Below are 27,724 nucleotides of genomic sequence, written 5' to 3' on the forward strand. Positions count from 1 at the left end.
CCATTGGAACCACTCAATATGATTGGTCATATAAAAACCTTGGGACCCAAATGCATAATGAGTGCTCTAACTCCCCCCTGTGGTGGTCTGGAGCAATGAGGCAGTGATGCTGGGTATCTCTAAGTCCCGCTGCATGAGCTCGCAACTGTACATCTGCACCTGTCGATGACACAAGTTCTGCTTCCACGAGCACATCCATTGCTAGCAACAGCATTGCTAGCATAACTCTACATGTGTTGTTAGCACAGCTAGCATGGACACTGACAGTTGTGAATCTGATGCAGCCGAAGAGTTACTGCCCCCTTAGCCGGGAAAGGAATGAACAACAGACAGGGAAGTTGGACCATCAAAGAGGCGCAAATATGATGAGAACTACATTGATTTTGGGTTCACTTATATTGTGAGTAGCGTCTTTCCTCAGCCACAGTGTGTTAAATGTGCAAAAGTACTATCTCACAACTCGATGAAACCTTCACTCTTACACAGACATTTAGAAACAAAACATGCCAATTTGAAAAATTTGCCAGGGGATTTTTTGAGCGAGAATTAAGACAATTTTCGAGTAGTAAGTCATATATACAACTTCTAAAACGTATAAAATCAACAGATACCATTGATAAGAAGGGGCTAGAACCGTCTTATATGGCCAGCTACCGAGTGGCTAGGACAGGCAAGCCCCATACTATTGTGGAGGACTTAATTCTTCCTGCTGCCGCGGATATGCCCTGAACAATCACAGGGGAAAATGTCCAAAAAACTATACAGGCAATGACTTCAACAAACAACACTGTTTCATGATGCTTCAGTGACATGGCAGGAGACGTTTTGAAACAATTACTGCTACGCATACAAGCCAGTGTATTCTATGCTTTACAGCTGGATGAGTCAACAGACGTGGCAGGGCCTGGCACAGCTTGTGGTATATGTCCGTTTCGTTTATGGAGGGTCAATTAAGGAAGACATCCTCTTCTGCAAACCACTGGAAACCAGGACAACAAGAGAGGATCTTTTTTAAGTACTGGACAGCTTTGTGACATCAAATGGACTTTTGTGGTTAAGATGTGTTGGTATCTGTACTGATGGCACAAAAGCCATGACAGGGAAACGTAGTGGAGGGGTAACGCGGCGTGCAGGCAGTTGCTCCCGACGCCACATGGGTACACTGCAGCACCCACCACTAGGCTCTTGCTGCCAAGGGAATGCCAGAGAGCTTGAAATACGTTTTGGGCACTACAGAGAAAATTGTTAACTTTGTTAAAGCAAGTCCCCTGAACTCTCATGTATTATTTGCAGTATGCAATTATATGGGCAGCGACCATGTAACACTTTTACAACATACAGAAGTTCGCTGGTTATCAAGGGGCAAAGTATTGCCACGTTTTTTTTTAATTGAGAGACGAGCTTAAAGTTTTCTTAACTGACCATAATTTTCACTTGTCTGACCGCTTGCATGATGATGAGTTTCTCACACGACTGGCCTATCTGGGTGATGTTTTTTCTGACCTGGATGCTCTGAATCTAGGATTACAGGGACTCTCCACCACTATATTCAATATGTGGGACAAACCTGAGGCTATGATTAAGAAGTTGGAGCTATTTTCTGTCTGCATTAACAAGGACAACACACAGGTCTTTCCATCATTGTATGATTTTTTGTGTGCAACTGAACTCAAGCTTACTGACAATGGCAAATGTGATATAGCAAAGCACCTGAGTGAGCTGGGTGCGCAATTACGCAGGTACTTTCCCGAAAAGGATGACACAAACAATTGGATCCGTTATCCCTTTCATGCCCTGCTTCCAGTCCACTTACCAATATCTGAACAAGAGAACCTCATCGACATTGCAACAAGCAGTTCTGTGAAAATTGAATTTAATCAGAAGCCACTGCCAGATTTTTGGATAGGGCTGTGCTAAGAGTTTCTTGCCTTGGTAAATTGCGCTGTTAAGACACTGATGCCCTTTGCAACCACGTACCTATGTTAGAGTTGATTCTCAGCCCTTACTAGAATGAAAACGAAATACAGGCACAGACTGTGTGTGGAAAATGATTTAAGACTGAGACTCTCTCCAATACAACCCAACACTGCAGAGTTATGTGCATCCTTTCAAGCACACCCTTCTAATTTTTAAAATTTTTTGATGAACAAATAAGTTTTTATATGTAAAGTGGCTAAATAAAGAGCTAAATTATTGATTATTATTATATTATGATTTGTGCCATGGTCCTATAAGAGCTCTTTGTCACTTCCCACGAGCCGGGTTGTGACAGAAATTCATACTCATTCTTATGTTTAATAAATGTATCGTATAGTGTGTGTGTGGCAGGCTTACAATGATGGCAAAAAACAACATTTGAGAGTGCGCTGACCCTGGTGCTAGAGGAGTTACAAGGCTGGAGGTTGAATGTTTGAAGGGGTACGGGACTATAGAAAGTTTGGGAACCACTGCTCTAATTCCATTGAGACCTTATTAGGTTCTTTTTCTAAAACACTCCAGACAGTTTCATTTGTTATGTGGGCTTCCAGGCTCCTGTGGCCTGGAAGCCTCCAGAAGGTTTTGTCTTTGGCTGGCTTTCTTTCTCTTCCTCTAGGATTCCTTTCTGTGGAAGCATGTGTGCGCTTAACTAACCTCACGCTAATTAGCGTTGTTACAGTATGTAAGGATCAGACTTTGGTAAATAATCCAAAATGGATTAGTTTTCTTTTGAAATACTTTAGGTGCTCTTGATTTAACTAAATGTAACACTATTTCATGGGTTGGAGAATATATAATATTTCAAACAATTGAAACAGGTTTTTCCTGCAATCTAGAGCCATATTCGTTATGCCTACTGTAAGTCTATGTAAAAACAAAAAGTCTATGTTTCTGCATAGGTTATCTAAGCATACCTGTTCAATTGTATGCCTAGTATATTACATCCAAATTACAATGCATTACATGGGATCATAACACACATCATCAATACAGGTGCATATCATGGCATTATAATTAATTGTAACGGTTTTCATGTGGTGAAGGAGAGTCGGACCAAAACGCAGCGTGTAGATTGCGATCCATGTTTAATGAACAAAACGTAACACAAATCTAAAATACAAACACTACAAAACAAAGAACGTAACGAAAACCGAAACAGCCTATACTAGTGTAAACTAACACAGACAGGAACAAGGACACTAAGGACAATCACCCACAACAAACTCAAAGAATATGGCTGCCTAAATATGGTTCCCAATCAGAGACAACGATAAACACCTGCCTCTGATTGAGAACCACTCCAGACAGCCATAGACTTTGCTAGATCACCCCACGAGCTACAATCCCAATATATACACACCCACATACAAAAACCCATGCCACACCCTGGCCTGACCCAATACATAAAGATAAACACAAAATACTTCGACCAGGGCGTGACAATAATCCACAAATGATGTTATCATAAAGTGACAGATTACATTTATAAATGACAGATATTTGAATAAGTAATTATGATAAAACGTGGGCTTAAAAATGAAGTTAAGTCATTCATTTAACATTGAAAAATATATATTCTTTTAAACAGGACAAATCCGAGGGGGCACATGGCCTTGATGCCTCCGCTGCATGATGCCTCTGCGATATGAAGCCTCTCTTGCATGAAGCGTCTGCTGCATGAAGTCTCTGCTGCATGATGCCTCTGCTGCATGATGCCTCTGCTGCATGATGCCTCTGCTGCATGAAGCCTCTGCTGCATGATGCCTCTGCTGCATGAAGCCTCTGCTGCATGATGCCTCTGCTGCATGATGCCTCTGCTGCATGAAGCCTCCGCTGCGTTTGGATAATGCCACTGTCACCAGGCTGAAGTATCAGTTAGCTATGCTACTGTTTATGGCACTGGTTTGTCCAAATGCCACTTATTAAGAACCCTGGTATGATCCGTTTTAGATATCGTACTGGGAAGTTCTTTGATTGGTTTTCTCTGCGTTGTTTGGCGATCCTGTGCTTTGAAAAACTTTGGGCTCCCTCTATTCAATTTGTATCGCTGACGCGTTACAGGTTGTGTGATAGAAATGTTAAAGTAATTTGCGGTTGAGCCGACATCGGCAGCGTTTACCGTGAATGTCATCTCTAATGCGGGAACATTGCCCTTAAATTTCAATCACGCTGTAGCGCTGACCTTCCTCAGCACAGATTAGAATAGAGCCCTTTAACTCAGGTTTGGTCTCTCTGTAAGGAGCTCCACTAGGAAAGCATGCATGTGTTTTGCTAACCTCAAGCTAGCTTCAAGCTGTCAACATTGTAGCTAATAATCATTTTAGACATCATACTGGAACTTGTCCAAGCGTCTTGTATCATGCCTAATCTTTTTATTTTTATTTGGGCCTGGCAGGGAACATGACCTTTGACTCCTTTAATGAAACTTTTGTTTTCAGTCAATTTATAATGATTGTCAAAACACTGTAATCATTTCAGATTTGTTTCTGTTTGCTCAATAATATTGGATATCTAAAAGCACATACTTGGGTGATTGTGATTAAGTTTGCAAACCTCTCTCTGCAGACACACAAATGCAATAGCAAACTCTCTCTCCTCTCAACGTAAATAAGTCAATCATAAAACCAAAGGTCAATTATATCAGGCATAACAAAGAAAGAAATTGCTTTTTTTCTAATCTGAAAACCCATTAAGTTAATGCATCATTGAAGCTCCTTTGCTAACCCCTAAAACAACTTGAAAGAGTAATCTTTTTTAAGGCCATCCTTTTATGATGAAGTGGCTTATGAAATCAATGAAGATGTCTTACGGGAACTGTGCCCAGCATCTCCTCCTGAACTGTCCTTCAGTTTATTGTGAATATCATAAACAAATGAACAAACTGTTCAATAAAGGTTTAGGAGCAGATATATATATTTTTTAATCACATCTGTTTATAAAATGGTTTGTAAACAGGTTATAAAACCTAATCAAATAACAGATTACTGTGTATCCATCAGGTGAGGGTTGGTTTCCTTCTCCTCCAGCCTCATGTTGTTGTTGTTATTCTGGTTGTATATTGTTAGGTGAGCGCTCAAGTCATGGATCCCTATCCTGGTCAGTGATGGGAACATCAGGATTTTTTGATTTATTATCTCTTCCCAGCACCGTGTCAATCTCGACCCCACGGAGAGCTAAGCTAGCCCCGGTCACACACTCTATCTAGCAGGCAACTGGCCAATCATAGCTGACCTCCCAGAAGGCCGCTGTGCTTCTCGGATACCGACCCAAATTGATAAACAAGGCTTTTAAATAACTGTCACCCTGTCAAGACACATCTCAACTGTGATGTTGTTGTTTTAACACACGTTGGTTCCTAATGTTACTTTCGGTCACCTAATCCTCTCCAGCTCCCCTCCAAGGGAGGATCTATATTTTTGGGAAGACAGCGGCAGTGTTTTTGTGTTTTGTTTTCCTCATGCAGTGCAAATGCAAATGTCAAGTCCACTGTCATGGTTGTTTATCAATAAATAAATGGTTTATCTTTCCATCTGGGACCTCCTGCGGTTTTCCAGGATCTGCTCTGAGCGAAGGGAGGAGAGGAAAGAAAGAAAAGTGGTAAAGAGAGCGAGTGAGAGGAAGCGAGATCACTAACTGGGACACCTACCTCCACCATTCAATCAAATACCAGAACATTTGCCGTTCTCCCTGTGATTTAGGAGAATCAAGTACAATACTTAGCCAGAGGGGGTTATCACACGTGAGTTGTCTCTCCTGGACTTCTCCCAGGGCTTTAAAGCAGCAGCAGCAGCAGGGCTGAAGGCAGACACCACAGGCCTGGGGCTGGATCACTAAGAGATGGGCAAGCCTGGGCGGATCACATAACGCCAAGGTTACCACATGACTATACAACTACATTGGCACGGAGCTAGAACGTGATATGAGTGGTTCTTTCTCTCAGGGAGGCTACAGATGGGGACGTTTTGGTTTTTATTCTTGTTGAGTGCCTCCACTGTGTTCTGGCAAGCCTTTGGGTTGTAGCTATTACATGGACTCAATGCAGTTATTGAAGTCTAATCACCTCTATGCACATATTTCTCTGGTTCCTCCGACTGTCTTCTACAATTCAGAGAATACACAGAGGGGGAAATTCTAGTGGAAGAAATAGAGAAAGTGATACTCGTGACTGGTGACTTGCAGGAGCCGAGGCCCAGCGTGATGACTAAACCACGATTTATGACATTGTTTGAGTGGATAAGCATCTATGGGGTCAAATACAACACAGGGGTCAAACACACCATGTGTGGCTTTCTCCAGGAAGGGACGTTCCCACAGAACCCTGGGAGCATGGACCCTGTTGGAGGTCTGAAGACAGATGAAATCATGAATGAGGAAATGAATGTTCCTGTGAATTAAATTGTCATGCTTGGATTGTTTCAATAGTTCATAAAGAGCTACGAATGTTGATATGTTGTATTGTACTTTAAGTGCTCTGGATTTATTGTTACAGGGAAAGTGTGTTATTTTGTTAGTCTGACGATGGATAGTTCAAAGATTAGCAACACAGGGGTGTGCTCCTATCACTTACATTTTAGTTGATTAGATTCAAATCTGGGTGTGTTGTTCCTGTCTATTGTTTTTACTAGCAAAAGGCAAATAAATGTTCATTCAGGTTGGATGTGAGTTTCTGATTGAATTTGGTTAAAAGGACACTTGATAGCAAGCTCCTGTGTGTATTCACACACACAGTTTTTGTCTTACACACTGACTAGACCTCACGCGCATGTAGATTTTGTCCACCCACACCAGACGTGATCAGGACACGCTTGTTTGAAATATCAAAACGAACTCCGAACCAACTATTTGGGGACAGGTCAAAAAATTATTAAACATTTATGGCAATTTAGCTAGTTAGCTTGCTGTTGCTCCCTAATTTGTCCTGGGATATAAACATTGGGTTATTATTTTACTTGAAATGCACAAGGTCCTCCCACAATTAAATCACAGATAAAAGGTAAACAGAGTTTATATGGCGGTTGGCAACCAACTTTAAGGTGCTTTACCACCAACAACTGGACTGGAGTGTGGACCTCAGTTCATCTTTCAATCCCCCACATGGGTATATGCTCCTAAAAACCAATGAGGAGATGGGAGAGGAGGGACTTGCAGCGCATAAAGCGTCACAAATAGAACCAAGTTCTATTTTAGCGCCTGGCTACGCAGACGCTCGTTTACGTGCACGAGCAGTGTGGGTGCAATGATTGAATAACATGTATGTGTACATTTATTTTGTGGTCAGCATGTTAGAGATTATTCTGAACTGAAGACATGTGTTACCACGTTAAGTCTTAGCCTATTGGTCATTTACTCTGAATGTAATGTAATGTATCATGACTGTTAATTATTTAGTGACTAATACATTTGAATGCGGAGCTGATTGGTAGTTGTTATACACACTATACACATAGCACATGCTTGGGTACTACCTTGAAATCCCTGATCTGCTTGCCTCAATAAATGAATGCTAGAACATTGGCTTTTTAAAAATCTAGTCTCTTAACAATTGCATAACAGTGCAAGTTAGACACGTTCATTATAGTCATACTAAGTAGGGACGCAAGGCTCGCTATTTTGACTAGATCCTCTTGAAACGTACAGGGCCTGTTGCATTTATTCACATAATGATGGAGTCAGATTGATGAATGTAGTTTATTATATTCAATGTCATTTCTACATAATGGTTGGATCATTTCCATCCAACTACATAATGGTGACTGACCCCTCATCCTCAATTGATTGGGATTTCCACCAATCTACACTTTGGATGTACACTTGGGTTCATTATCCTGTTGGAATGTCGTTTGCACTCGGAAGCAGGTTCTCATTGAGGATTTGCAATTCATTGTTCCCTCTATTCTTACCAGTCTCCCAGTCCCTGCTGCTGAAAAACATCCCCATAGAATTATGTTGCCACCACCATGCTTAAAGGTAGGGATGGTGATTCTTCCAATGGCATTGAGGAGTACACCAGATCAGTCACTGGCTTCATCAATAAGTGCATCAATGACGTCGTCCGCACAGTGGTGTGTGTGTACATACCCCAACCAGAAGCCATGGATTACAGGCAACATCCTCACTGAGCTAAAGGGTAGAGCTGCCACTTTCAATCCCGCTATGCCCTCTGATGAACCATCAAACCGGCAAAGCGTCAATACAGGACTAAGATCAAATCGTACTACACCAGCTTATCGGATGTGCCAGGGCTTGCAAACTATTACAAATTACAAAGGGAAGCACAGCCGTCGAGCTGCCCAGTGACATGAGCCTACCAGACGAGCTAAATTACTTCTATGCTCACTTCGAGGCAAGTAACACTGAAACATGCATGAGAGCATCAGCTGTGGGATCACGCTCTCTGTAGCCAATGTGAGTAAAACCGGCAACATTCACAAGGCCATGTACTCCAAACATGTGCTGACCAACTGGGCAAGTGTCTTCACTGACATTTTCAAACTCTCCTTGTCTGAGTTTGCAATACCAATATGTTTCAAGCAGAACATCATAGCCCCTGTGCCCAATAACACTACTGTAACCTACCTAAATGACTACAGACCGGTAGCACTCACATCTGTAGCCATGAAGTGGTTTGAAAGGCTGGTCATGGCCCACATCAACACCATTATCCCAGAAACCCTAAACCCACTCCAATTTGCATACTGCCCCAACAGATCCACAGATGATGTAATCTCTATTGCACTCCATACTGCCCTTTCCCACCTGGACAAAAGGAACACCTACATGTCTTGCGAAAGTATTCACCCCCTTGGCATTTTTCTTATTTTGTTTTCTTACAACCTGGAATTAAAATGGATTTCAGGGGGGGGTTGTATAATTTGATTTAAACAACATGCCTACCACTGTAAAGATGCAAAATATTTTTTATTGTGAAACAAACAAGAAATAAGATAAGAAAACAGAAAACTTGAGTGTGCATAACTATTCACTTCCCCAAAGTCAATACTTTGTAGAGCCACCTTTTGCAACAATTACAGCTGCAAGTCTCTTGGGGTATGTCTCTATAAGCTTGGCACATCTAGCCACTAGGATTTTTGCCCATTCTTCAAGGAAAAACTGTTCCGGCTCCTTCAATTAGGATGGGTTCCGCTGATAATACAGCAATCTTTAAGTCATACCACAGATTCTCAATTGGATTGAGGTCTGGGCTTTGACTAGGTCATTCCAAGACATTTAAATGCTTTCCCTTAAACCACCCGAGTGTTGCTTTAGTAGTAGGCTTAGGGTCATTGTCCTGCTGGAAGGTGAACCTCTGTACCAGTCTCAAATCTCTGGCAGACAGAAACAGGTTTCCCTCAAGAATTTCCCTGTATTTAGCACCACCATCATTCCTTCAATTCTGACCAGTTTCCCAGTCCCTGCCGATGAAAAACATCCCCACAGCATGATGCTGCCACCACCATGCTTCACTGTGGGGATGGTGATCTCGGGGTGATGTGAGGTGTTGGGTTTGAGTACCTTCTTCCATATGTTTGGGGAGTCTCACACTCACCTTTTGGCGAACACCAAACATGTTTCATTGTTTTTTTATCCATTTAGGCAATGGCTTTTTTCTGGCCACTCCTCCGTAAAGCCCAGCTCTGTGGAGTGTACGGCTTAAAGTGGTCCTATGGACAGATACTCCAATCTCTGCTGTGGAGATTTGCAGCTCCTTCAGATTTATCTTTGGTCTCTTTGTTGCCTCTCTGACTAATGCCCTCTTGCCTGGTCCGTGAGTTTTGGTGGGCGGCCCTCTCTTGGCAGGTTTGTTTTTGGTGCCATAGTCTTTCAGTTTTTTAATAATGGATTTAACGGTGCTCCGTGGGATGTTAAAGTTTCATTTTTTTAAACCCAACCCTGATCTGTACTCCTCCACTACTTTGTCCCTGACCTGTTTGGAGAGCTCCTTGGTCTTCATGGTGCCGCTTGCTTGGTGGTACCCTTTGCTTAGTGGTGTTACAGACTCTGGGGCCTTTCAGACTCTGGGGCCGTTCAGGCGTATATACTGAGATCATGTGACAGATCACACAGGTGGACTTTATTTAACTAATTATGTGACAGCTGAAGGTAATTGGCTGCATCAGATCTTATTTAGGGGCTTCATAGCCAAGGGGGTGAATACATATGCACGCACCACATTTCCGTTTTTTATTTTTTACCATTTATTTTAACAAGATTTTCATTTCCCTTCACCAAATTGGAATCTTTTATGCATGTCCATTACATGAAATCCAAATAAAAATCTATTAATTACAGGTTGTAAAGCAACAAAATAGGAAAAAATGCCAAGGGGATGAAAACTTTTGCAAGGCACTGTATGTGAGAAAGCTATTCACTGACTACAGATCAGCGTTCAACACCATAGTGACTTCAAAGCTCATCACTAAGCTAAGGACCCTAGAACTAAACACCTCCCTTTGCAACTGGATCCTGGACTTCCTGACGGGCCGCCCCCAGGTGGTATGGGTAGGTAACAACACATCCGCCACGCTGATCCTCAACACCAGGGCCCCTCAGGGTTGCATGCTCAGTACCCTCCTGTACTCCCTGTTCACTCACGACTGCATGGCCAGGAACAACTCCAACACCATAATTAAGTTTGCTGTTGACACAAGAGTGGTTGGCCTGATCACCGACAACGATGAGACAGCCTATTGGGAGAAAGTCAGAGACCTGGCCGTGTGGTGCCAGGACAACAACCTCTCCCTCAACGTGATCAAGACAAAGGAGGAGAATTCTGGACTACAGGGAAAGGAGGACTGAGCATGCCCCCATTCTCATCGACGGGGCTGTAGTGGAGCAGGTTGAGAGCTTCAAGTTCCTTGGTGTCCACATCACCAACAAACTATCATGGTCCAGGAACACCAAGACAGTTGTGAAGAGGGCATGACAAAACCTATTCCCCCTCAGGAGACTGAAAAGATTTGGCATGGGTTCTCAGATCCTCAAAAAGTTATACAGCTGCACCATCGAGAGCATCCTGACTGGTTGCATCACTGCCTGGTGTGGCAACTGCTCGGCCTCCGACTGTAAGACACTACAGAGGGTAGTACGTACGGCCCAGTACATCACTGGGGCCAAGCTTCCTGCCATCCAGGACCGCTATACCAGGTAGTGTCTGAAGAATGCCCTAAAAATTGTCAAAGACTCCAGCCACCCTAGACATTGACTATCCTCTCTGCTACCGCACGGATAGTGGTACCGGAGCGCCAAGTCTGGGTCCAAAAGGCTTGTCAACGGCTTGTCAACAGACTCCTGAACAGCTCATCAAATGGCTACCCAGACTATTTGCATCTCCCCCCCTTTATGCTGCTGCTATTCTCTGTTTATTATCTATGCATAGTCACTTTAACTCTACCTACATGTACAGTCATGTCCAAAAGTTTTGAGAATGACACAAATATTAATTTTCACAAAGTCTACTGTCTCAGTTTGTAGGATGGCAATTTGCATATACTCTTGAATGTTATGACGAGTGATGATATTAATTGTAAAGTCCCTCTTTGCCATGCAAATTAACTGAATCCCAAAATAACATTTCCACTGCATTTCAGCCCTGCCATAATAGGACCAGCTGATATCATGTCAGTGATTCTCTCGTTAACACAGGTGTGGGTGTTGACAAGGACAAGGCTGGAGATCCCTCTGTCATGCTGATTGAGTTCGAATAACAGACTGGAAGCTTCAAAAAGAGGGTGGTGCATGGAATCATTGTTCTTCCTCTGTCAACCATGGTTACCTGCAAGGAAACACGTGCCGTCATCATTGTTTGCACAAAAAGGGCTTCACAGGCAAGGATATTGCTGCCTATAAGATTGCACCTGAATCAACCATTTATCAGATCATCAAGAACTTCAAGGAGAGCGGTTCAATTGCTGTGAAGAAGGCTTCAGGACGCCCAAGAAAGTCCAGCAAGTGGCAGGACAGTCTCCTAAAGTTGATTCAGCTGCGGGATCGGGGCACCACCAGTACAGTGCTTGCTCAGGAATGGCAGCAGGCAGGTGTGAGTGCATCTGCACGCACAGTGAGGCGAAGACTTTTGGAGGATGGCCTGGTGTCAAGAAGGGCAGCAAAGAAGCCACTTCTCTCCAGGAAAAACATCAGGGACAGACTGATATTCTGTAAAAGGTACAGGGATTGGACTGCTGAGGATTTTCTCTGATGAATCCCCTTTCCGATTGTTTGGGGCATCCGGAAAAAAGCTTGTCCGGAGAAGACAAGGTGAGCGCTACCATCAGTCCTGTGTCATGCCAACAGTAAAGCATCCTGAGACCATTCATGTGTGGGGGTTGCTTCTCAGCCAAGGGAGTGGGCTCACTCACAATTTTGCCTAAGAACACAGCCATGAATAAAGAATGGTACCAACACGTCCTCCGAGAGCAACTTCTCCCAACCATCCAGGAACAGTTTGGTGACGAACAATGTATTTTCCAGCATGATGGAGCACCTTGCCATAAGGCAAAAGTGATAACTAAGTGGCTTGGGGAACAAAACATCAATATTTTGGGTCCATGGCCAGGAAACTCCCCAGACCTTAATCCCATTGAGAACTTGTGGTCAATCCTCAAGAGGCGGGTGGACAAACAAAAACCCACAAATTCTGACAAACTCCAAGCATTGATTATGCAAGAATGGGCTGCTATCAGTCAGGATGTGGCCCAGAAATTAATTGACAGCATGCCAGGGTGGATTGCAGAGGTCTTGAAAAAGAAGGTTCAACACTGCAAATATTGACTCTTTGAATCAACTTCATGTAATTGTCAATAAAATCCTGTGACACTTGTGAAATGCTTGTAATTATACTTCAGTATTCCATAGTAACACCTGACAAAAATATCTAAAGACACTGAAGCAGCAAACTTTGTGGAAATTAATATTTGTGTCATTCTCAAAACGTTTGGCCACGACTGTACATATTACCTCAATTACTTAGACTAACCGGTGCCCCCGCACATTGACTCTGTACCGGCACCCGCTGTATATAGCCTCACTATTGTTATTTTACTGCTGCTCTTTAATAATTTGTTCATTTATTTATTGTTTTTCTACTTACTCCGTAAAACTTCATTGTTGGAGTAAGCGTTTCACTGTTGTATTCGGCGCATGTGACGAATAACATTTGATTTGAGATGGTTGATGAACTGTGCCTAGTTTTCTCCAGACATAGCACTTTGCGTTCAGGCAAAATAGTTAAATTTTTGTCTCATCAGATCACAGAATTGTTTGCCTTATGCTCTCAGAGTCTTTCGTGTGCCTTTTTGCAAACTCCAGGCATGCTGTCTCGTGCCTTTTTCTCAGGAGTAGCATTCATCTGGCCACTATCTTATAAAGTCCAGATTGGTGAAGTGCTGTAAAGGAACTCTGCCAAGGAACTCCGTAGTTTTGTCAGAGTGGTCATTGGGTTCTTGATCACCTCCCTGACCAAGCTCCTTTTTGCCCGGTTGCTGAGTTTGTTCGGCTGGCCAGCTCTAGGCAGAGTCTGGGTAGTTCCATATTTTTTCCATTTCCCAATAATGGAGACCACTTTGCTCTTAGAAACTTTCAACACTCTACAAATTGTTTCATACCCTTCCCCTGATATACACTGGACAAAACATTAAGGACACCTTCCAAATATTGAGTTCCAACCCCCCTCTTGCCATCAGAACATCCTCAATTCGTTGGGACATGGACTCTACATGGTGTCGAAAGCGTTCCATAGGGATGCTTGTCTATGTTGACTCCAATGCTTCCCACAGTTGTGTCAAGTAAGCTGGATGTTCTTTGGGTGGTGGACCATCTTGATACACACTGGAAACTCTTGAGCGTGAAAAACTCAGCAGCGTTGGAGTTCTTGACACAAACCAGTGCGCATGGCACCTACTACCATAGCCCTTTCAAAGGAACTTAAATATTTTGCCTTGCCCATTCACCCTCTAAATGGCACACGTCTCAATTGTATCAAGGCTTAAAAATCCTTATTTCACCTGTCTCCTCCCCTTCATGTACACTGATTGAAGTGGATTTAACAAGTGACATCAATAAGGGATCGTAGCTTTCACCTGGTCAGTATATGTCATGGAAAGAGCAGGTGTCCTCAATGTTTTGTACACTCAGTGTATGCCTCATCACAATTCTCATCACAAATCTCGGAGACAGTTCCTTGGTATAGCTGGAGAGAATGCCAAGAGTGTGCAAATCAAGGCAAAGGTTGGCTACTTTGAAGAATATAAAATATATTTTTATGTTTAACACTTTTTGGTTACTACATGATTTCATATGTGTTATTTCATAGTTTTGATGTCTTCACTATTATTCTACAATGTAGAAAATAGTAAAAATAAAGAAAAACCCTTTAATGAGTAGGTGTGTCCAAACTTCTGACTGGTACTGTATAAAAACAAATGTTAAAAATGATAAAATATATACCTTTACTTCTATAGTCCATAGAAGCACATTGAATAACACATTCATAAATGGCAAAAATAATGGCAAAAAACAAATCATAAGGAATAAGTTTTTGAAGTGTCTGTCCTGTATCTAGGAGATATAAGAAAGCTCAGGAAATATTTGTAATCAAATTCACACATATTTAACCCCGTATTTTTATTGGCACAAACTACCCCCATACTTCCATTCGTCTGAATGGAAGTGACACTAGCTCAAACGATTCGGACGCTACAGACAGAAGTTGGCACATCAGACGAGTGGGAGTTTGTAGGGCAACCAGTTTGAACGCTACAGACATTTTCTTAGAAGACCGATTTTCAGGATGTTTTATGGTCTGACAAACAACGCTGTAGCTCGGCCACCTTCCACCGCAGATGCGAAAGGCCAACATAGGCGGCTGCGGTGGATTGAGGCGCATCTCTAGCTTAAACTGACAGATTTTGATAAGGATTTTTTATTATGTTACTTAGATTGACGTACAACTCATCAGGATTAATTCAGTACACCCTCCCCTGTCAATGCAATTTTCTTTATGCCATTCTAATCTAAATTTGTGCCGACGGTTCAACAGTGTGAAGTTATTTGTCACCCATTAAGCAAAATTACGTTTAAAAGTAGTCTTTTCCAGACGTTGAAGTCAGGTTAATTTTTGATTCTGAAAGAATGTTGTAAATACTTTCTTTACTTTTGTTTTACTGTGGGGTTAATGTACTGCATTATGCGGTGTTCTGGTACAGTGGTTCTCAAACCTGTCCTCGGGGACCCCGGATTTTTTACAATATAGGCTAGTTCAGATCGGACCAAATCTGAAACAAACATAGACTTCTATGATTGTTTCCGTTTTGGTCAGGAGACGAAATTTCAACGTCCGTGGACGAGATTAAAAACACGCCACTTCAAAACAGCAGGTGAGGATAATTAATGCAGTTGGTTAGGATAATTAACATAGCAGGTTAGGAGAATGAGGGTAAGGTTAGGAAAATGGTTAGGGTTAGCGAAAATGCTCTCCTAACCTGCTACGAAACGTCACTTGTATCGAAGTGGTCTGTTTTTAGGACGACCGAAAAAATACAAAAAAAGACATTGGTGTAGGTCTACTTAGTGGGAAGTAGACATCAACAAGTAAAAAACTAGAGGGGGTCTGGGGGGACTCCCCTGGATGTTTTATTTTATTATATTTTATTATCTTATTTTATTTATTTATTTTATTCTTTCCAAATGCTCATTCAGCCAACTTATTCAGTACTTTTAGAGTCGCTTACAGGAACTGGTTATGTGCTTAATGTAAAGCAGCTGTTAATATTCACCCCCCTTAAATGGAGAATCCATATGTTTTGCATGAATGCAAATAGCCATGTCTATTTAGTAATAGCCAGGGCCTGGTTTTCCAATAGTGATGGAACTTAAGCTTATGAGTGTTTTAACGATGCATCGTTTCTATAACGGCCGAAGAACTCACATACATTTCCCAAAACACCACATAGGGAGAACATTCAAGAAGTGCATCGTTAGAGCATGAGGCGATACTGATAGTATCGAAGGAAAGGCAGCGCTGCTCGCATATCAGCGCTCTGCAGTCAAATCTTACCTTAACATTAGATACTGATGATGGATCAGCTCCTACGAGTGGTCTGAGACAGTCGGTAAATAACTAGTGTTTTTAAGTGCAACATTAGTAAAAGTGGTTTTGTGCAAACCACTATGAGATTTAACGATGCACCTACAAAGGTCTAATGAAGAATTTAGCCTTACGATGCTTTTGGGAAACCTGACCCTGGACAATAAATTATGTGAGATAAAACAATTTTGTATGATCACCTTCTGGTGTAAAAAACATGGAAATTAAAAACAAAAAACTCTGTTTTAAGTGAGAAGTAGTCATTGGCCTGAAGCCGAAAAATAAAGCAAATTCACATGAGCACCACAACGCTTACTCCACCCATGATCTACAAAGGTTTTCCAGATTTGACCTAATACAGTAACTGTGTTGGTATATTGTACTTCAAACGATGTGTATGCAGGTTGCTTAGGATTCAAACCTTCTCAAACAGCCTAATTCATAATCTTCAGTGAAATAATGGACTTTACAGTGTCCTGCTATTAAAATCATGTTTACATACAGTACTAGTCAAACGTTTTGCCACACCTACTCATTCAAGGGTTGTTCTTTATTTTTACTATTTTCTACATTGTAGAATAATAGTGAATACATCAAAACTATGTTATAACACATATGGAATCATGTAGTAACCAAAAAAGTGTTAAACAAATCAACATATATTTCATATTTGAGATTCTTAAAAGTTGCCACCCTTTGCCTTGATGACATCTTTGCACACTCTTGGCATTCTCCCAACCAGCTTCATGAGGTAATCACCTGGAATGCATTTAAAATAACAGGTGTGCCTTGTTAAAAGTTAGAACATGGAATTTCTTTCCTTCAAAATGTGTTTGAGCCAATCAGTGGTGTTGTGACAATGTAGGGGTGGTATACAGAACATAGCCCTATTTGGTAAAAGACCAAGTCCATATTGTGGCAAGAACAACTCAAATAAGCAAAGAGAAACAACAGTCCATCATTTCTTTAACTACGGGATCGGTGACCCTGCTCGGGACGATGGTGCTAACGTGCGCAAATGTGATTAGCATGAGGTTGTAAGTAACAACAACATTTCCCAGGACATACACATATCTGATATGGGCAGAAAGCTTAAATTCTTGTTAATCTAACTGCACTGTTCAATTTACAGTAGCTATCACAGTGAAATAATACCATGCTGTTGTTTGAGGAGAATGCACAGTTACGAACTTAAAAATGTATCAATAAACCAATGAGGCACATTTGGGCAGTCTCGATGCATCATTTTGAACAGAAATGTAATGGTTCATTGGATCAGTCTAAAACTGCACTTACACTGCTGCCATCTAGTGGCCAAAATCTAAATTCAGCCTGAACTGGAAAAATACAATGTGGCCTTTCTCTTGCATTACAAAGATGATGAAACAAAAACATGTTTTTTTCTTTGTATTATCTCCTACCAGATCTAATGTGTTACATTTAAGTTCCTCGGCGTACACATCACGGACAAACTGAATTGGTCCATCCACACAGACAGCGTTGTGAAGAAGGCGCAGCAGCACCTCTTCAACCTCAGGAGGCTGAAGAAATTCACCAAAAGCACTCACAAACTTCTACAGATGCACAATCGAGAGCATCCTGTCGGGCTGTATCACCGCCTGGTACGGCACCTGCTCCGCCCACAACCGTAAGGCTCTCCAGAGGGTAGTGAGGTCTGCACAACGCATCACCGGGGGCAAACTACCTGCCCTCCAGGACATCAAGATCATGAAGGACAATAACCACCCGAGCCACTGCCTGTTCACCCCGCTATCATGCAGAAGGCGAGGTCAGTACAGGTGCATCAAAGCAGGGACCGAGAGACTGAAAAACAGCTTCTAGCTCAAGGCCATCAGACTGTTAAACAGCCACCACTAACATTGAGCGGCTGCTGCCAACATACTGACTCAACTCCAGCCACTTTAATAATGGAAATTGATGTAAATTGATGTAAAAATGTATCACTAGCCACTTTAAACAATGCCACTTAATATAATATAATGTTTACATACCCTACATTACTCATCTCATATGTATATGTATATACTGTACTCTACATCATCTACTGCATCTTTATGTAATACATTTATCACTAGCCACTTTAAACTATGCCACTTTGTTTACATACCCTACACTACTCATCTTATATGTATATATTGTACTCGATACCATCTACTGCATCTTGCCTATGCCGTTCTGTACCATCACTCATTCATATATCTTTATGTACATATGTATGTACATTACACATGTGTGTATAAAGTAGTAGTTGTGGAATTGTTAGGTTAGATTACTCGTTGGTTATTACTGCATTGTCGGAACTAGAAGCACAAGCATTTTGCTACACTCACATTAACATCTGCTAACCATGTGTATGTGACACATAAAATTGGATATGATTTGACATTCTCCTATATTAATTTCACATTTCCACAAACTTCCAAGTGTTTCCTTTCAAATGTATCAAGAATATGCAAATCCTTGCTTCAGGTCCTGAGCAACAGGCAGTTAGATTTGGGTATGTCATTTTAGGTGGGGAAAAAAAGAAAAAAAAAGAGGATCAAACCCATTTCTCTCAACCAGGTTCATGAGGTGGTCACCTGGAATGCTTTTCAATTAACAGGTGTGCCTTGTTAAATGTTAATTTGTGGTATTTATTTCCTTCCTAATGCGTTTGAGCCAATCAGTTGTTTTGTGATAAGGTAGGGATGGTGTACAGAAGATAGCCCTATTTGGTAAAAGACCAAATCCATATTATGGCAAGAACAGCTCAAATAAGCAAAGAGAAATGACACTCAATCATTACATTTAAGACATGAAGGTCAGTCAATCCAGAAAATGTAAAGAACTAAAGTTTCTTTAAGTGCAGTTGCAAAAACCATCAAGCGCTATGATGAAACTGGCTCTCACTAGGAGCGCCACAGGAAAGGAAGACCCAAAGTGACCTCTGCTGTAGAGGATAAGTTCATTAGAGTTACCAGCCTCAGAAATTGCAGCCCAAATAAATGCTTCACAGAGTTCAAGTAACAGACACACCTCAACTGTTCAGAGGAGATTGCAGCAATCAGGCCTTCATGGTCTTATTGCTGAAAATAAATACTACTAAAGGACACCAATAAGAAGAGACTTTCTTGAGCCAAGAAACATGAGCAATGGACATTAACCTGGTGGAAATCTGTCCCTTGGACTGATGAGTCCAAATGTAAGATTTTTGGTTCCAACCACCGTGTCTTTGTGAGACGCAGAGTAGGTGAAGGGATGATCTCTGCATGTGTGGCCCAACATGAAGCATGGAGGAGGAGGTGTGGTGGTGTGGGGGAACTTTGCTGGTGACACTGTCAGTAATATATTTAGAATTCAAGGCTCACTTAACCAGCATGGCTACCACAGCATTCTGCAGCGATTCGCCATCCCATCTAGTTTGCACTTAGTGGACTATCATTTGTTTTCAACAGGACAATGACCCAACACACCTCCAGGCTGTGTAAGGGCTATTTGACCAAGAAGGAGAGTGATGGAGTACTGCACCAGATGACCTGGCCTACACAATCACCAGACCTCAACCCAATTGAGATGGTTTGGGAAAGCAGCCAACTTATGTGGGAACTCCTTCAAGACTGTTGGAAAGCATTCCATGTGAAGCTGGTTGAGAGTGCAAAGCTATCCTCAAGGCAAAGGGTGGCTACTTTGAAGAATATAAAATATAGGTTTAACACTTTTTTGGTTACTACATGATACCATATGTGTTATTTCATAGTTTTGATATCTTCAATATTATTGTACAATCTAGAAAATAGTAAAAATAAAGAAAAACCCTTGAACGAGTAGATGTGTCCAAACTTTTGACTGGTGCTGTATGTAAATGAGATTTTTTAGTATTTAATTTTCAATAAATTTGCGAAAAATTTCTAAAAACATGTTGTCACTTTGTGTGTAGATACGTGAGCATTTTTTAAATCCATTTTTAATTCAGACTATAACACAACAAAATGTGGAATAGGTCAAGGGATATGAATACTTTCTGAAGGCACTGTAGATTCAGACATACTACATCAAGTTCTTTCAAGACGTAATAATGAATTCCCAGGATTGTGTTGAAGATATCAGAGTTTGTTGGATTGAATATTACTGTATGTGTGTTTTGTGAAATCAGGACAGCCTTGAAAATATGATAATGCATCTCGTTAGATTTGATCCTGTCAATAAAAATCTTCAAACACTGCTCTAAAGTCTTAAAGTCTGTAATGTTTGTTATGAAGTAAATAACAATACATTGACTTATACCATTCTGTTGCCTACCTTCAAACCACCAAAGTCCCCTTCTTGTGCTTAAAAATCCAAGCTCAGTTTAATGAGTTGTTTATATATATATATATATATATTATATATATATATATATATATATATATATATATATATATATATATATATTAATCCTACAAATACATGATTCTCAGCACTTTGAAAAAAAAAATCACTTTCCTCAGCAAATCAAGAAAGCTAGAAAATATCCCTAAAATTAAACAAAACCGACTAGCTAAACATTTTTTCGAACATTGAAACAAACAGAGAAAAATTTAAACCCATCACAAAAAAGATCACCCCCAAAAAATATATAATGAAATAATAAAAAAATCTACATCCTGTACAAACACTATGGCCCAATAATTTAAGAAAATAGTGTCTCTAAATCGTTCATATTGCTTTGTACCTCCACTGTTGCCCGTGTGAGGGTGAAGTCCCACTGTCTAACACTGAGCATTCCCAATAGTGGCCACAGGCAGGCGCTATCCAAAGTTATTGGTGCTGACTTCACTCCAGAGGTCATGGGGTCGACCTGCAGCCAATGGCGGCATGCAGGTGTGGTAGAAGAGAAACAGTCATGTTTGTATTCTTGTTTCAACTCTGCTTATGCTGTGTTCTTTTCACGTTCTTGTGGTTTTGGCAGTACAACAATACAAAGACAAGGGATGGTCACACTACGACAGTACTGCACGGATCCTCAATAAAACCAAGGATGATTTGACCGTTTTGTTGTAGTTTTACCATAATTACTCTCTACGGTATTATTACTACGACTATCACCATCACGGATACACCAAGTGTATCGTGTGTTTGCATGTGTGTGTCTGTGTGCCTATGTGCTTAATGGTTTGTCTGTGTGTGTGTGTGTGTGTGTGTGTGTGTGTGTGTGTGTGTGTGTGTGTGTGTGTGTGTGTGTGTGTGTTAGTGTGTGTGTGTGTGTGTGTACATCAGTGTGTGTGAGTGTTCAGTGCTCAGAGCTTGTCTTCTCGAAGGAGAAGCTGGGCAGAGTTAACAGCTTGGGGTTGGGCCCCCCTCCCTCCTGGCCCAGCCCCTCCCCTGCCCCGAGGTCAAAGGAGTCCTTGGAGTCACTGGAGGGAGCCCGTCTCCTCAGACAGGAGGTATCCCGGCTGGGTAAGGGAGGGGGCATCCCTAGGCCCCCCAAACCTCCCAGGGTAGGGTGGAGGCCGGGCTGGGACTCCAGTCCATCAGGGGGGTCTACGGAAATACACGGGGGGCTCATTTTCTTCTTGCGTCGGGGAGAGGGCAGGGTCTTTGTTGTGGTCTGGGAATGGATCTGGAGGCTGTCTGCTCGGGAGACGAACCCCGAGGACGTGGTGCTGCACTGGGGACTGGACTCTACAGACGAACACACCTCCACTGAGTGGCGCCGAGGATCGTCCAACCAGGACAGGGGGCGTGGCCGGGACGCTAGAATGCTCCGACCCTGGGCGTCAGCGCTGTGGAACTTCTTCAGCTGTCTCAGGCACGGCCGGCTCCCCTCACCACAGCCAACCTCATGACCTTGGTAACTGCCATTGAGCCCTCCTCCCTCTGACCCCAGTCCGACACCGGTGACATCCTCACTCCCCGCCAGCCCCGCCCGGTTGATGAGCGACACCTCGTGGTCTGCCGAGGCCTCTTCCTGTCTCCAGGGGCGAGTGGAGGGGAGGGGAGGAGGGGGTGAGGAGAGGGAGGAGGGGGAGTTGGGTGAGGAGGAGAGGTGGTGCTGGTCATGGTTTGAGAAGGGGTGTTGGGTGTGAACACTACTGGGGCGCGACAGTTGAGGGGACGCCCCTGGGGTGGCAGGGACCAGCCAGAGAGAAGGCTGCTGGTGAAGATGGGAGGATGAGGAAGAGGAGGAGGAAAGGGGGAGGGCTAGGGAAGCTACATTTAGGACCCCCTCCTCACACTCCCCTCCGTCAGACCACAGAGCCTCCTGGGAATCATTAGATACTGCCACCTGGTGGAGGAAGGAGGGGGAGAGGGGGAGGAGGGAGGAGAGGGATTAGGAGGGATGATGCAGTGAGGCAGAGTTTGAAAGAAATGGAGAAAGGTGGAAGAGGAGCGGGAGAGAAGAACAGGGAGAGGAGTGAGGCAGGGAGGGAGAGATTGAGACACAGGGGTTGGGTGGTTAGGGGGACATGAGTGGGTGAGAGGTGGGAGACTGGTTAGTGTGAGGTGACTGGGTGAGGATGACCAATACGAGTGAAGGTCAGAGTTCACCATTAGACCAGCATGCTCTCAATACCGTCTCTGCCTCATTGTGATACAGAGGAAATGTTGAAATTGCAATAGAGTGCAGTACCATTTGTACGTCAACTAGTAAGTGTATTGCTGTATGTTTATTGCACAAGGAAACCATTCCAGGTTCAGATATGTGTCAAGAGTATCTGTTTTATGAAGAGATTCAGTGACAGCATGTGATTTACAGTAGCAGCAGTAGTAGGGCACAGTTTGTCTCAGCAAGGACACTGGGTACAACTGTGGTTTCCCAAGTTCTAATTGAGTGCCCAATGTTAATTCCCTGTTTAACAGAAGGAGTATTGGGAGATATGCCTGGTCTGGTGCACTGCATTTTGAGCCTCTTCCAAATGCCCAATATCCTCAATACCCTCTGCTCTTGTAGCCCAGTCAGCTAACTCCCCAATGACAAAAATGTATTGGACATTTTAGGGAGTGGTACTATAGGGCAGCCCTTCAGCTTTTTTTCTCTCAGAGGTCAGAGGGCAAAGGGCAGAGGGTACTGGGTCTGTGTGTAGCTACAGGAGAGGAAAGGTTAGTAGAACACAATGACACACTATAAAAGTTACAAAGGTCTCATATAGCATCCTTTCCATATCTTATGCAATTTGAGACCACAGATCTGAAGTATCTTGGTCGTTATGTGACAAAATATGGACAGAAAAGAAAAGGTAGCTATTTAAGAGTTTTGAGACAATTGGGACATGATTGTTCACAGAATATTCATGACTTGACGATTTGTGCGTCGTGATAGAAAGCATGGATGATGTGACAACAGTGACATCTAGCGGACTAAGATAGTATAACCAAGCCAATACCACAGCCACAGTAGCACTAACAATGGAGCCAACTCCTCTTACATTTTTTTTTAATCAATACCTATTTGTGGTTGTAGAACATTTCCTGTCATACGGGGTAACATTAAAGAAAATGTCATATCATAACTCCTTCTCAATAGTAACTATTTCATCAACATAATCATCTTCATACAATCACAATACTGCCCAACAAGGACAACAAGTGCTCTAAAACAGTCATACAAATATGTGGCCAAATATCATGGACAGAACTGACAGTCCTGATTTAAACCCTGAGTTATAACAGTGTAATATGTAGTTACAATAGTGTGACGTGTAGGCCAACGCCTACATTTAATAGACTGACTGCATCTTAATCTCAAATACATTCCATCAATCAACATATGTGTGATAACGATTTCAGTGGGTAGTTCATATGACCCTATAGGGGTTCGGAAACAATACAGTCCCCTATTTCTATGAGAATTAACAGTCTAGCCATTCCAAAACGATGTTCAACGCTACCTACTGTATGACGGTGGGTCAAGTGAGATGCATTGTGGCAGATGGTCAGCAGAAGACAGACAAACAATGGAGCAAGAAGGGGAGGAGGAGAGGTCAGGGAAAGAGAAATGTGTGTGTGAGCGGGCGGGCACGTGTGTGTGTGTGTTGGAGGCGGGGTGGATAAGAAATAGGGACGCTCAGTGTTTCTGAAATGAGCGGTAGTGGGTCAGGGGTAGTTATTTTACTGTTTCAGAAACAGGAGTATCTGTGTTTGATCAGCAGCTCCGGATCTGGTGGTTGCTGAACTAGACTCTGTTGGTAGCGGACACAGGAACGGGAAGCAAGCAGATGGACAGAGAGATGGACAGGGGATGGAGAGCATTGTGAGGTCGGAGGGAGGAGGGATGGAGAAGTTAGAAACATAAAACAGACAGGAAGAAGGGAGGCAGGAGGGAGGAGAGAAGACAGCATTAGGAGCAGAGCTGAGAGGAAGGAAAGTTTACGAAAAACATCATATCACAGTAGAAACACGAGGAGAAAAACACAATGATGAACAGTCATTTCTGATAGAAAACATTTGTTACCTCCGGTGTGTGTGTGTGTATGGGTTGTGTGTGTTTGCCTCTATGTCTGTGTCTCACCTGTCTGCGGAGTGTGCGGCTAAGTGTGTGTGTGTGCTGTGGCGGGGGTAGTCGGGGTATATTCTCTGAGTCTGAGAGGCTGTGAGGACTGATGGGTCTGAAGAAGTCTGTAGGCACAGCCGACTGCTGGGAGCTCTCCTCTGGTTGGGACCGCACCGAGGTACTGGAGCCTGTGGTAACACACACAAAACAAATATAACTTGATTCTCTCACACAAAAACAACAAGAGATTATCAAAACAGTAGGTGTGGGTGAGGTTGGTTCCGGCTCCTACTGTTCTAGAAATGTATTGTATCGCTTTGATCAAGGGGAAAGGTTACTATGTGTGTGTGTATGTGTGTGTGTTTCTGCGTGTGTGTTTGTGTCCGTTTGTGTGTGTCTGTGTGCGTGTGTCTGTGTGCGTGTGTAAATAATGTCGGCGTGTAGAGGGAGCCTCTGTACTGTACCTGACAGGGCGCTGCTAAGTGCCTCTTTGTGCTGCGGCCCTGTAGCCTGTGTCAGTACTGGAGATAAGCCAGGAACCAGGCCGGCTCCTGGGGGTCCGAAGGGCTCCAGAGGCAGGAACATGTAGCTGTCATTGGGTAGAGAGTGGGTGCGGCTCACCGCTGACTTCCGTACAGTCAACAGGTTGTCCTCCAGCGGCTCCCCAGGATCAAGTAACTCCACCTGAGGGACAGAGAAGTCAGCCTCTTTCTGGACCTACTTGGCGGTCTGACCACAGGTCTTTAGCAGAGACTTCACACACTCCCTCACACACACACACACTCCACACATACACACATGAAGGAAGTAATTGTTGGCACACTGAGCGACAGACCAGACAGACGGCATCATTGCACTAGTGGCAGAGAGGAGACTGGCACAGACCTGGCTCTGGGCTCAGAGTTACTGAAACTAACTGAAACCACATTGTCTATGTCTTTACTGTAGCAAGACAAATGAATGAAGCATTTGGATGCTTGAGCTTTTTTTTGCTGTAATCATTTATTGTTTAGGCCACAGATTTAGAGCAGGAGGTTTATTCTATCCCTCGGTTCTGAGAGACAGAAAATGCAAGCTAGGCCAGTGCCCTGCTATGTCCTTGGCTAGCAGACAACATATCTAACCCACAGCTATTAACCACAGAGATCGGAGTGGCACTACATTCACTTGTCACATTGTTTAATGTTTAATACACAGAGGACGGCACAAAAGAGACGGAGCGAGAGAGAGAGAGAGAGAGAGAGAGAGAGAGAGAGAGAGAGAGAGAGAGAGAGAGAGAGAGAGAGAGAGAGAGAGAGGGAGAGAGAGAGAGGGAGAGAGAGAGAGAGAGAGAGAGAGAGAGAGAGAGAGAGAGAGAGAGAGAGAGAGGGGGACACGCAAAGCGAACAGGGAAAAAAGAGAGAGGACAGAGACAAAATAAATAAATAGAGGTAGACAGAGAGAGACAGAGAAAGATAAGAGAGGGAGAGAGAGAGACAAAAAGAGAAAAAGAGGTACGGGCAGGCGAGCAGGCGCACTAGTCTACTGGACTGGACTGGAACGGACAGACACCAGGCTAGAAAGATGGAATGAAAAAGAGAGAGAAAGAGAGAGAGCGAGGGAGAAGAGCGGATGGTTAAAAAATCTCCAGGTTCTTCCAAACTCATGTGTGTGTCCTGCTCACATCTCTCTGTGTTTTACCTCCAGTTCTATGATTAATTTGAAATCACTAATGTGTCTGTGTGATGCATGTGCTGGGTTTGGAAAATCCCCCTGACACAGCTATTACATTCATCACACGCTACAATATAACCTGATTGATTAGTTCAACACCCTTGTGATGAGTGGCAAGGTTGTACGTCGCCACCGCTCTCTGTGTCTGACATGCAATGGAGAGAGAACGACTCTCAAGCTAACGAGGGTAAATTGGTCATAAATTATCCCAGATTGTTTCCCGACAACTCTCAATTAGCTACGGTGCGTGGGGGAAACTCAGAGAGCTGAGAGCAGAGATGTCCTCTCTGAGCCACCGTAAAGGACATTGTGAGGAGACTAATTAGAAGTGAAGCAGTGTAGAGGGAGTAGCTTCACCTCGTGTCCTTCTCTACCCTATCGCTGCCACTCAATTAGTGTTCAAGTTGACAAGTTGCTTGATTACCAAATTACAATAGTGTCATTACATGCTAAATTCATTGGTTACTTTAGACATATATGCCTAATTGACATCCAGAAGGTAACCTCCAAACTATAGCCAGTACTCCAGAGAGAGTGAGACTGGAGGGGCCAGCTGAGTTCGGAAGCTCCCTTGGGAAAGGCTAAGCTACAAGAGACAGCAGAGGAAGAGGAGGCGATGGGATTAAGAGAGAGAGAGAGAGGAACTGTCAGTACGTTGGACTCCAGACTGGTTAGTAAGAGAGGGTTAATATCATCAGGGGTGGAGTCGTCGGTGAGAGCTAGGGACCAGGATTTGTCGGAGGTCAGAGAGAGAGCTTCCATCTCCGCTAGAGGGATCTAGATAGAGAACAAACAAGGCCCGGTGAGCAGAGAAGACACACGCACGCACACACAATCCGGCTAATCACACAAACAGACAGGGGCATGACACATCCCACAATCTGATGACATACATAGCACAGATGTGACAAGACATCAGACTCCGTGTGCTGTAACAACACACAATTACATACTGTAGATATAGCAAACAACCCTACACAACACCTAACACCTAAGATTGAATCAACAACAGACATATCAACAGATACATGGATAAATCACACACAAACCAACACACACACACACAGATATATCAACCTAATTCCAGACAAACAGATATGACAAACAACAGTTCAAGTAAATATACAAACCAACAGTTAATGAAACAACATCCATCCATATAGATGACAAATCCACGGCAATATGACGTCACACAGACAAACCACAAAATGGTTTCTTACATATGATATTGAAAAGGTTCAACTTTATATGAAGAGTAATTGACACAGGATGAGCTGGGTTCATAAACAGACCTCGTGTAATGCAACCTTAGTAGAGCTAGCATAGTTTCACAACACTGAGCACCATGTTGGAAGGGTACAAACTCTCAGAGCTTGCTCTGCTAAACGCTTACTGTTTCCGACTTCACTCCCTCACTCACCCCTAACCGGGAGAATGAATTGAGGAAATGCTTTTTGACAGGCAAACGACTGGGCCAGCCGTGC

General features: G+C 43.0%; 1 protein-coding gene across 1 annotated transcript in view; it reads right to left on the reverse strand.

Moving 5' to 3' along the window:
- Window positions 1–21,235: 21,235 nt before the first annotated feature.
- cacna1g (calcium channel, voltage-dependent, T type, alpha 1G subunit) overlaps window positions 21,236–27,724 on the reverse strand; it is a 360,095-nt gene continuing 353,606 nt past the window's right edge. The window contains 4 exon segments of the mRNA XM_052478432.1: window positions 21,236–22,322; window positions 24,546–24,715; window positions 24,992–25,211; window positions 26,895–27,017. Of these exon segments, the coding sequence (XP_052334392.1) occupies window positions 21,327–22,322; window positions 24,546–24,715; window positions 24,992–25,211; window positions 26,895–27,017 (1,509 nt within the window). The 3' untranslated portion in view covers window positions 21,236–21,326.

The sequence above is a fragment of the Oncorhynchus keta genome, chromosome 24, assembly GCF_023373465.1.
Source record: "Oncorhynchus keta strain PuntledgeMale-10-30-2019 chromosome 24, Oket_V2, whole genome shotgun sequence".
Classification (NCBI taxonomy): domain Eukaryota; kingdom Metazoa; phylum Chordata; class Actinopteri; order Salmoniformes; family Salmonidae; genus Oncorhynchus; species Oncorhynchus keta.